We start from the raw sequence: 11,096 nt of genomic DNA, 5'->3' as shown, positions 1-11,096 counted from the left end.
GTTGAAATACCCTTGCATGAAGTAAAAAAAAATAAAAAAGAGTTTAGATAAGGATTGCGGTTAGTTTCAGTGATTTATTGTTTGAAATTCACGTACTAAGCCCCCACACCACGACAAGGTCACAATCCACGAGGGGGAAATTATAGCTAAATATGAAATATTATATATTGGACAATTTTTTAATATTTTAAATTTTTATATAAGTAGTTGAATAACCGGGTTTTCGGGACCTTTGATGTCGGTAAAAAGGGTAATAAAAATGCAATTAATGGATTAGCTGTCAAAATTAGAGTGGTTTAGATAATAAAAATGCACTTAGTTAGGGGAAGATATGAACCTGTCATAAGAGGGGGTAATAAAGATGGAATAAATTAGGGTCAGTGCATGTAAAAGGACACTTGAGATCAAGTGTTCAAGGGTTCCCACAGGGATATGGATACGAGTGCGAATGCAACGGAGCGATTCCGGTAGCGATCCCGGATCGATGCACGTGCACCGACGACCCCTCACTTAGAGGGTGAGGCAATTGAAAAAGGGCGCACCGGGGAGATCCTGCTTCGACAGGAGTGATCCTGACCCACACGTGTACGTTCGCCCACTTAAGGCAATTGAAAAAGGGCGCACGGCGGCGGTCCTGCTCCGCCCGGATAAGGCAATTGAAAAAGGGTGCATGGCGGCGGTCCTGCTCCGCCCGGAGTGATCCTGAGCATCCCGTGTACGTTCACCCACGATCCTCGCTTGAAAAAGGAACAGGGTGTAAGTGAAGAAGGGCGCCAGACGTGAACGTTCAGGCAACATCTTCACTTGATAAAGGGACGGGGTGTAATTGAACAAGGGCGCCAGAGTCGAAACATGTTCCCACCCACGACTCAGGACTGTGATTTTCCCTGTGAGATACCTCACTTGATAAAGGTCACTTGTTTTCCCACTGAAGGGCCGCTGGAAAGAGGATCAGAGCAGTCAAATTTTCCCACCCTCATCCCACCTACACTAGATCAAGTGCGTGCAACAACCTGCTCAATTAGCTCACCAAAGTAGGGATGGTGAAGGATGCACTTGTAACGGTTTCTCAACAGTCTGTGCAATGTGAAACACCCCATCCACCCAAAACTCAAATCCACAGTCAATCTGAAAAGTAAAGGCTGCAAAAGAAATATCCCATATCCCATTTTCACCATTAAAAAAATTCTATCAATTTATTTTTTTTGTAAATATAATTTTATTTTTCAAGTATAATAATCAAAAGCGATGTTCCAAATTAACATACATTTTCATAATTTTTAATGATTTTTGTGAGCGTGGGTGGTATGGGTGTACCAATCCAACGCAAAGTCAACAGGGCAACTGTTGATGAATATTCCTTGGCTCTAATGGTACACCAAGTCGACTCGTAGGTGAATATCGGTTTGATAGACACCACCTTCTCCTGGGAGAAGGTCCTCCGCGTGGTACCTCCTGGAAACGTACTGCGGTACGGCCAATGCGAGCGGCACCTCCAGTGAATCCCTCACCTGATAATCCTTTGCCTCCCAATCCCTACCGAGACATGGGCAAGTCTTAAAACTACCTCCCCTCAAGTCAGGCGTGTAAAGCGACCCGTGCCCACTGACTATAAGGTTCGCAGCTGAGGGGATAAACCAGCTGTGTTCGAACGGAGCCTTCCCAGGGCCGGGCAACCCTGGGTCGGAACGAGCCTTGCTTAGGGGCGAAGCCACGGTCGACCTTCCTTCAATGCCCCGAACCCCTCGGGCCCGCCGCGCTCGCCCTGCCGAGCAACGCGGGCGTTTATGATATTTTGGTAGCATTAATGAATTTGCTCACGAGATGCTGCAATTTTCTTTTAACTGAAATATTTCCATGGCTTATTTCAGTCATGGCTTCTCGAAGCAGTTGCGACACCCCACGGTTGGATTTGTTTAATTAATTAATTATATAACTACAACAGGCAAATGCATCTAATATAAACTGTATATCCATGTTTGCCCTATGTAGGCCCAGGATATCCCTGTTATAAGCATTTACCAACCTATCGGAAAATTTGCGGCGAAGAAATACCTGAGGTTTTTTCAAGCTTGATCGGATGGCGAACTTGTACTCTTCAAGACTTATATGTAGATGGGTAAGAAAGTTTTCAAAATTATTAAAGACGGCTGCTTCTTCATTGGAACTAGACTTTAAAAGCTCTTTAATTTTTTTAAACATTTCTTTAAAACGTTCAATATTGGGTTCGTTGTCTTCTAACGGAAACAAAACCATTGTTTCAGGCATTGGAGGGTATGGCATTTGAAACCTGCAGAATTCCTGGCCACGCAGTTCTCTTAAACACGAAGAACTATGTTTATGCCGCTGATATTGAATTACTTCTTGCAATTCAGGATCGTCCCCTGTGGTTGTAATAAAACGATCAATGAAACTCACCACTTGATCGGAATTTTCTGGTCCTTCTAGCTTTGGAGCGCCAGAAAACCAGTACATTCCATGAGAGTGGGGCGATCCTCTATGCTGGAATTCTATTCTCCAATAATAATGGACCAGAGTAAACTCGCCGAAAATTTCGGAGCTTTTGAACAATTTAATTAATTGTCGAAACCTAAAGTCAAAGTATCGGGAGCATGTTACTGGGTCAGATCTTATTAATCTAGCTTTTTCGGCGGCAGAAAGAAATGCCGCATCGTCTTCTGTAATATTTCTATTATCCAATAGACGAGAAAGAATCACCAAAAGTTCATTCCATTTGGATTCCGCAGCGGAAAAAGTTATAAAAAAAGTAGGCAGCCCAAATTGTCTTATCATAGCTATGACTTTTTTTTCTCAGCTTCCCAGTGAGCTGGAGCGGATCGAAGACCTTTTAGAATGTGATATCCGTCGTCATGGTCGTCATGCTGTACAAGGTTGTCAACAAACGAACTATCCATCATATTGGCAGCAGTTACGGAACCTGATTTTTTACGTAGGGCAATGGAGATTGAATTTTGAATTCGCTGCATTTCGTAAAATTTGTACATATAAAGTACCTTAGGTACTACTGCACAACGACGATCGTAAAAACGAATTTGCGATCTTGCTTTTTTTGCGTAGGTGGTTTTTGCTTTGAAAACAGCACCGCAAGAGATTGTTGGGAAAGAAAGTTCTTCTGCATCTTCGTCGAGGGTTAAATTAGTTGGAAGGCGGCCTTCTCCGGGGGCCAAAGCTATATGCTGAAGAGCAGTGTCATTGTTTTCTAAAAGTGTTTCATGACCGCCTGGATTTAAATCTTCTTCTGGTTGATTTAATTGAGTATTGGGTAGTTGGCGTAAGAGCTGTTCCACTTCCTCTCGGTCGGTTTCATCTGCGATAAATGGAATTTCTTCTCGATCTCCCATTTGAGTAAGCCAACTACCATTAAAAGCAATGTTGTGCTTTCTGTAAAGTTCAGTGTTAACTAAGTAACGAACAGCTTCAAGGATCCGAGCGGGTCGAATTGTTTCTGTCATGAAGCGGTGATGGGGGAGCGGTGTGTGAAGTAGCGGTGTGCGGACGCCCGCGCGGGTGCTCCGACAAAGATTCGTGCTGTGGCAGTGACCCTAGGTGAAAAATAGTGGTAGCAGTACGCAGGATGCAGTATGAGGGTAGTCTACAGACTTACCTGTCGAGGCACGGCTCCTACGGCCCGCGTTGGGCACTTTTGTGTCCCAAGGTTGTGGCGAGACGGACGACGGCTAGGGGTAAGGGGGGATCTTTCTTCCCCGGAAACTTTCTCTTCCTTCTCTTCCACCGCCGCTTTCTCTCTTAGGGGTCATAATGTGGATGCCCCCACAAAATTGTGCCGGTCATGTCAGCTGATTGCTCGATCAGCTGGCGTGCAGTGTAGTGAAGCGAGCGCAATGCAGCTGTGTGGCAGCACTGCAGCGCCGCTGCACTCTACATGTGCACATTAGCGCCACCCATTGGGTAAAAAACCCTGACACGTGACAGAAGCTGTTTGCTACAAGCTTCAGCAAACGATCGCTGCGGAAATGCGTAGCATACATTCCCGGGCTGCAGCCCGAAGTCCTTGCCAAGGAGTCGGAATTTGGCTATGTTCCGTCGAAGTTGGGGCTCGCGCACGTGGCCAAATGGTGGAAAAGGTCACGGATCTGACTGACTGCCATCCCCTCCGCCCTGGCGGTACACCCAAAAAGGGGCTCTGGCGACGGAGGCGGGGCGGTATAAACCCCCAACATTACGTAGTCGGAGGGAAATATTCGACCAGCGAGGGAGGCCGCGTGTCGTCCCGATCTGGTGGAAGCGATCACCACACACATCAACTGAATCCACGCAGCGTCTGCTCATACTGGGCGGCTGCGTGATCTGCGTCTGCGCCATAGTGGCCGGCAGTGGAACCAGCCTGGCAGCAGGTACCAGCTGCACACTACTCCAAATCCAGCTAGCGTCTGACCCACATTGGGCGGCTACTTGGTCTGCGTCTGAGCCATAGTGGCCGGCAGTCTTTAACCCACCTGGCAGGAGGTATAAAATGCAGCCCCGCATTGGGCTAAGATGCAAAAAACAAGGAATGTCGAGTAACAACATTATTACTCCAGGTGGCAGCCACAAATGTGGAAATCCACCCTTGGTTGACTCCGCGGCAAGGGCACGGATTCTGGAGGCCGTAACCCACATTCCAACCCACACTGCAGCCCCGGCGGCCCACTTGGCCGGCGCTCTTTTAACAGCGACAAGTGATGATCCAAATGACTTGGGAGCCTTCCAAAAGCGGTCCAAGTTGCAGAGGACCCCACCAAGCGGCGGCCCCACGGCAACTGGCCAAGACCCGGAGAGAGTCCTGGTTCCCATCGGTCGGGAGACGAGTTCGTCAACCCCACCCTCAAAGAGAGTAAGGGACTCCCCTAGCCCCCCGGTAGCGGCCCACCCACGCAAGAAGATCAAGGCGCCAAAGCCACAGATCAAGGAGATGGGATTGATACTGGACGACTTGTTAGCCAAGGTCAACGAGCAGAAGGTCCGAAGCATCAACCAGTCGATGAAGAATGCCTTTGCGCGTCTTAAGGAGCTCCAGGAAGAGCTTTCGCTGCTCGAGGGCAAGGACAGGGCTGAGGCCATCGCAGTGGCAGACCAATGGAGCCAGACTGATTCACCGATGATTTGGGCGTGGCCCTCTGCGGAGAAATCAGCGCAGACTGCTCCTAAAAGTCGTCCCCGTCCCGCAAGCCGTAACCCTGGTACGACCCCCGTCGGTCGCGCAAGCACGCGCCCCCCACCAAGGGCCCCCACCCAAAACGCCGGCAGAGCGCAGAAGCGTGTCGACAGCGACTCCGGACCGAAGGCGCAGTCAGCGACCATGCGCCGAGAGGGCCGTAAGAGGGGCAAAAATGACGCGATCATCATAACCCCAGCGGCGGAGATGTCCTACAGCGAGGTCCTGAGCATGGTCACGCGCACAAAGGACTCCCGAATGGCAGGAGTTGGGGATATGGTATCCAGAGTCAGGAAAACGGCAAAGGGCGGAGGAGTGCCGATCCGCACGGTGTCACCCCAGACCACATTCCTTATCCGGGACCTGGACGAGCTGGTAACCAGGGAGGAACTTGCGGCAGAGCTCGCCTCACAGGCTAACTGCCCACCTGGTGCCGTCACCATCAAGAGCATCCGCTCCCTCGCAAGTGGAGGTCAGGTGGCAATGTTCTCCGTCCCAGAGACTATGGCTGGCTCCATAGATAGTCTGGGGAGGGTGAAAGTCGGCTGGACGAGATGCCGAATCAAGAGGATAGAATCTCGCCCCAGATGCTTCCGCTGCATGGAGACAGGGCACATTGCGGCCAGGTGCACCAGCACCTCCGACAGGAGCAGCTCCTGCTTCAGGTGTGGCCAGGAGGGGCATAAGATAGCCGCCTGCAAGAACAGTCCGCGCTGCTTTAGCTGCGCCGAGTCGAACCGTAGCGACACGAACCACCAGGCGGGTAGCCGCCACTGCCCCTTGGTGGCGTCGCGTAGAGCAGCCAAAACAATAAGGGCATGATAGTGGTTCAACTAAATCTGAACCACTGCGCGTCAGCACACGATTTGCTGTCGCAATCGATCCGAGAACGCGGTGTCGATGTTGCCGCTATCAGTGAGCCGTACAGGGTAGGCCCTGGCCCTTACTGGGCGGTGGACAGCTCTGGCAAAGCTGCTCTGTGGTCATGCGGCATTACTCCCAAGAGATTGTCTGACGTACGCTCGGAGAGAGGCTTCGTGCGTGCCAAGATGGCAGGCTGGTGGATGTTCAGTGTCTATCTGGCGCCGAGCATGTCTTTCGAGGATTTTAGTGACGCCGTGGATCGGCTAGCCGCAGACGGAAGGTGCCACACTCCGTGCCTTATAGCCGGAGACTTCAACGCCTGGGCGGTGGACTGGGGCAGCTCCCTAACCAATGCCAGAGGCAGGACCCTCCTCGAGGCGTTCTCCACGCTAGACGTCACACTCCTCAACACCGGGGCACAGCCCACCTTCAGCAGAGCCGGGGCGAGTTCGGTGGTCGACCTCACGTTTGTGAGCTGCTCCAGGGCTAGCCAGTGCACCTGGGTCCTGAGCGATGTCTATACGGGGAGCGACCACGCGGCGATCATCACCGCGTTGGATATAGAGCGAGCGCAACCCACACCGCGGCTTCCCCAAGCTCGTAGGGGATACAAGGCCGATACACTGGACATCCAAGCCTTCGCAGAGCATTTGCAGAGGTTGGAAGTAAATGGCTCTGCAGAGCAGATGGCGGAGTCTGCCATGATCCAACTGCAGACCGCATGCGACGACTGCATGTCTGCCAAGCGCGCCCACACTCGCCACAGGGACTCTGTGTACTGGTGGAACGAGACGATCGCCGCGGCCAGATCGGAATGCATCAAGGCAAGGCGTCGGTATCAGCGCTCCTACCGCTCGAGCTCCCACCTGGAGAGGCGGTCAGAGTTCCATAGATGCCGCATCTCCAGGTAGCCCGCGCCGCAGTATCCTGTGATTGCTGTCGTCGTCGCTCCTCAGAGTTCTGCCTGGAGAGTGCATGAGATGCTGCATCATTTAATCGTTCCCGCGCTCGGACTCGTTCACTACGCCTTCTCTGAGAGCGTACTGCGGTATCTCGAGCGCAAGGCTCCCTTGCAACCTCCGGATTCACTGAGCGGACAAAGGCATTGTGCTCGGCATTTCGGGCTCTAATTTGCGTAGCATTTCGAGCGTATTGAGCGCGACTTCTCCTAAGTGCGGCTTGGCGACGCTGCTCCTGAGATAAAGAAGATGTGCGTGGCATTTTTTCGTTCCTGTTAAAAAATGGTTAGATAATATGGTTAAATGTATGTTTCTAAAATCTGAAATGTATTAAGATCGATTTTGTGATCCGGGCCTCCATGTCCTTACTTAATATTGTTCTCATTATATTTCGATTTCCACCGTAGATTCTTTTAGGGGGTTCAGCTTGTGAGATTTAAAACGCCGCTATAAACTTAACGGCGTTTTAAAACTCAAACAAACTATACGCTGAAAAAGCTAATCCCTCTAACGATGGTATCCACAGGAAATCGAAATATATTGAGGCAAATTTTTCAAAACATGCCCAAACCAAATCTTGCTAAAATTGTGGCCAAATTTATATAGATATATATATACACACACACACACACTATTTGTCTTTACACTGATTAAAAATATACATTCACACAATATAAAAATACTGGATGCACTGGTATATGTTGTCACTGTCACTGTCGTGATAATACTAATCCGCGGATTATAAATGTGCGCCAATAAATAGGCACCTTACATTACCTGTTAACAACCTTTAGGGTTAACCCTTTTGACTGTACTTCAGGTATATATCAGGTAATACGATTGCTTATGCAATTGTGCAACATTGATCACGTGTTATGTTGCTAACAGGTATCAGGTTATGATTTAAGGGTTATGCGAGGGCTGCATTTATACCTGACACCAACTTCAGCATGTATCCCTCGAATGTTACCGATTCTTAACTTAATAACAGGTGACAGATATATGTATATACCTGTATTCTATAAGATAAGATATATGCACGTGTGGGTCGGGTCTGAAATATTAACCTTTGCGATAACCTTTTAATTTTATTGGAGAGTCTGCAATTCAGCAGAGGCTAAAAGAAGTCAATTGCCAATTGCAGAATTGGTCAGATATATCTTACATCAGCTATATATGTAAATTCAAAACATATTAGTAATAAACAAGAAAGGAAGCTAACTTCGGCTAGCCGAAGTTGAAATACACTTGCATGAAGTAAAAAAAAATAAAAAAGAGTTTAGATAAGGATTGCGGTTAGTTTCAGTGATTTATTGTTTGAAATTCACGTACTAAGCCCCCACACCACGACAAGGTCACAATCCACGAGGGGGAAATTATAGCTAAATATGAAATATTATATATTGGACAATTTTTTAATATTTTAAATTTTTATATAAGTAGTTGAATAACCGGGTTTTCGGGACCTTTGATGTCGGTAAAAAGGGTAATAAAAATGCAATTAATGGATTAGCTGTCAAAATTAGAGTGGTTTAGATAATAAAAATGCACTTAGTTAGGGGAAGATATGAACCTGTCATAAGAGGGGTTAATAAAGATGGAATAAATTAGGGTCAGTGCATGTAAAAGGACACTTGAGATCAAGTGTTCAAGGGTTCCCACAGGGATATGGATACGAGTGCGAATGCAACGGAGCGATTCCGGTAGCGATCCCGGATCGATGCACGTGCACCGACGACCCCTCACTTAGAGGGTGAGGCAATTGAAAAAGGGCGCACCGGGGAGATCCTGCTTCGACAGGAGTGATCCTGACCCACACGTGTACGTTCGCCCACTTAAGGCAATTGAAAAAGGGCGCACGGCGGCGGTCCTGCTCCGCCCGGATAAGGCAATTGAAAAAGGGTGCATGGCGGCGGTCCTGCTCCGCCCGGAGTGATCCTGAGCATCCCGTGTACGTTCACCCACGATCCTCGCTTGAAAAAGGAACAGGGTGTAAGTGAAGAAGGGCGCCAGACGTGAACGTTCAGGCAACATCTTCACTTGATAAAGGGACGGGGTGTAATTGAACAAGGGCGCCAGAGTCGAAACATGTTCCCACCCACGACTCAGGACTGTGATTTTCCCTGTGAGATACCTCACTTGATAAAGGTCACTTGTTTTCCCACTGAAGGGCCGCTGGAAAGAGGATCAGAGCAGTCAAATTTTCCCACCCTCATCCCACCTACACTAGATCAAGTGCGTGCAACAACCTGCTCAATTAGCTCACCAAAGTAGGGATGGTGAAGGATGCACTTGTAACGGTTTCTCAACAGTCTGTGCAATGTGAAACACCCCATCCACCCAAAACTCAAATCCACAGTCAATCTGAAAAGTAAAGGCTGCAAAAGAAATATCCCATATCCCATTTTCACCATTAAAAAAATTCTATCAATTTATTTTTTTTGTAAATATAATTTTATTTTTCAAGTATAATAATCAAAAGCGATGTTCCAAATTAACATACATTTTCATAATTTTTAATGATTTTTGTGAGCGTGGGTGGTATGGGTGTACCAATCCAACGCAAAGTCAACAGGGCAACTGTTGATGAATATTCCTTGGCTCTAATGGTACACCAAGTCGACTCGTAGGTGAATATCGGTTTGATAGACACCACCTTCTCCTGGGAGAAGGTCCTCCGCGTGGTACCTCCTGGAAACGTACTGCGGTACGGCCAATGCGAGCGGCACCTCCAGTGAATCCCTCACCTGATAATCCTTTGCCTCCCAATCCCTACCGAGACATGGGCAAGTCTTAAAACTACCTCCCCTCAAGTCAGGCGTGTAAAGCGACCCGTGCCCACTGACTATAAGGTTCGCAGCTGAGGGGATAAACCAGCTGTGTTCGAACGGAGCCTTCCCAGGGCCGGGCAACCCTGGGTCGGAACGAGCCTTGCTTAGGGGCGAAGCCACGGTCGACCTTCCTTCAATGCCCCGAACCCCTCGGGCCCGCCGCGCTCGCCCTGCCGAGCAACGCGGGCGTTTATGATATTTTGGTAGCATTAATGAATTTGCTCACGAGATGCTGCAATTTTCTTTTAACTGAAATATTTCCATGGCTTATTTCAGTCATGGCTTCTCGAAGCAGTTGCGACACCCCACGGTTGGATTTGTTTAATTAATTAATTATATAACTACAACAGGCAAATGCATCTAATATAAACTGTATATCCATGTTTGCCCTATGTAGGCCCAGGATATCCCTGTTATAAGCATTTACCAACCTATCGGAAAATTTGCGGCGAAGAAATACCTGAGGTTTTTTCAAGCTTGATCGGATGGCGAACTTGTACTCTTCAAGACTTATATGTAGATGGGTAAGAAAGTTTTCAAAATTATTAAAGACGGCTGCTTCTTCATTGGAACTAGACTTTAAAAGCTCTTTAATTTTTTTAAACATTTCTTTAAAACGTTCAATATTGGGTTCGTTGTCTTCTAACGGAAACAAAACCATTGTTTCAGGCATTGGAGGGTATGGCATTTGAAACCTGCAGAATTCCTGGCCACGCAGTTCTCTTAAACACGAAGAACTATGTTTATGCCGCTGATATTGAATTACTTCTTGCAATTCAGGATCGTCCCCTGTGGTTGTAATAAAACGATCAATGAAACTCACCACTTGATCGGAATTTTCTGGTCCTTCTAGCTTTGGAGCGCCAGAAAACCAGTACATTCCATGAGAGTGGGGCGATCCTCTATGCTGGAATTCTATTCTCCAATAATAATGGACCAGAGTAAACTCGCCGAAAATTTCGGAGCTTTTGAACAATTTAATTAATTGTCGAAACCTAAAGTCAAAGTATCGGGAGCATGTTACTGGGTCAGATCTTATTAATCTAGCTTTTTCGGCGGCAGAAAGAAATGCCGCATCGTCTTCTGTAATATTTCTATTATCCAATAGACGAGAAAGAATCACCAAAAGTTCATTCCATTTGGATTCCGCAGCGGAAAAAGTTATAAAAAAAGTAGGCAGCCCAAATTGTCTTATCATAGCTATGACTTTTTTTTCTCAGCTTCCCAGTGAGCTGGAGCGGATCGAAGACCTTTTAGAATGTGATA

The 11,096-nt window shown here is 47.8% G+C and overlaps 1 protein-coding gene across 1 annotated transcript; it reads left to right on the top strand.

Moving 5' to 3' along the window:
- The first annotated feature begins 4,534 nt into the window (after positions 1-4,534).
- Positions 4,535-6,951, top strand: LOC138928664 (uncharacterized). The gene is made up of 2 exons (XM_070286096.1): positions 4,535-5,939; positions 6,035-6,951. Exons 1-2 carry the CDS (start codon positions 4,535-4,537, stop codon positions 6,949-6,951), a joined length of 2,322 nt encoding a protein of 773 aa, XP_070142197.1.
- The last annotated feature ends 4,145 nt before the right edge of the window (positions 6,952-11,096 follow it).

The sequence above is a fragment of the Drosophila kikkawai genome, chromosome 2L (assembly GCF_030179895.1).
Source record: "Drosophila kikkawai strain 14028-0561.14 chromosome 2L, DkikHiC1v2, whole genome shotgun sequence".
Lineage (NCBI taxonomy): Eukaryota > Metazoa > Arthropoda > Insecta > Diptera > Drosophilidae > Drosophila > Drosophila kikkawai.
This window is presented reverse-complemented; position numbering and strand designations above follow the sequence as displayed.

What these genes read in the sequence shown, in the direction of transcription:
- LOC138928664 (XM_070286096.1), top strand. Translation starts at nt 4,535, where the DNA reads ATGTCGAGTAACAACATTATTACTCCAGGTGGCAGCCACAAATGTGGA. An exon ending in CGACACGAACCACCAGGCGG is followed by an intron (nt 5,940 to 6,034) that starts GTAGCCGCCACT and finishes ACTGCGCGTCAG; the next exon opens with CACACGATTTGCTGTCGCAA.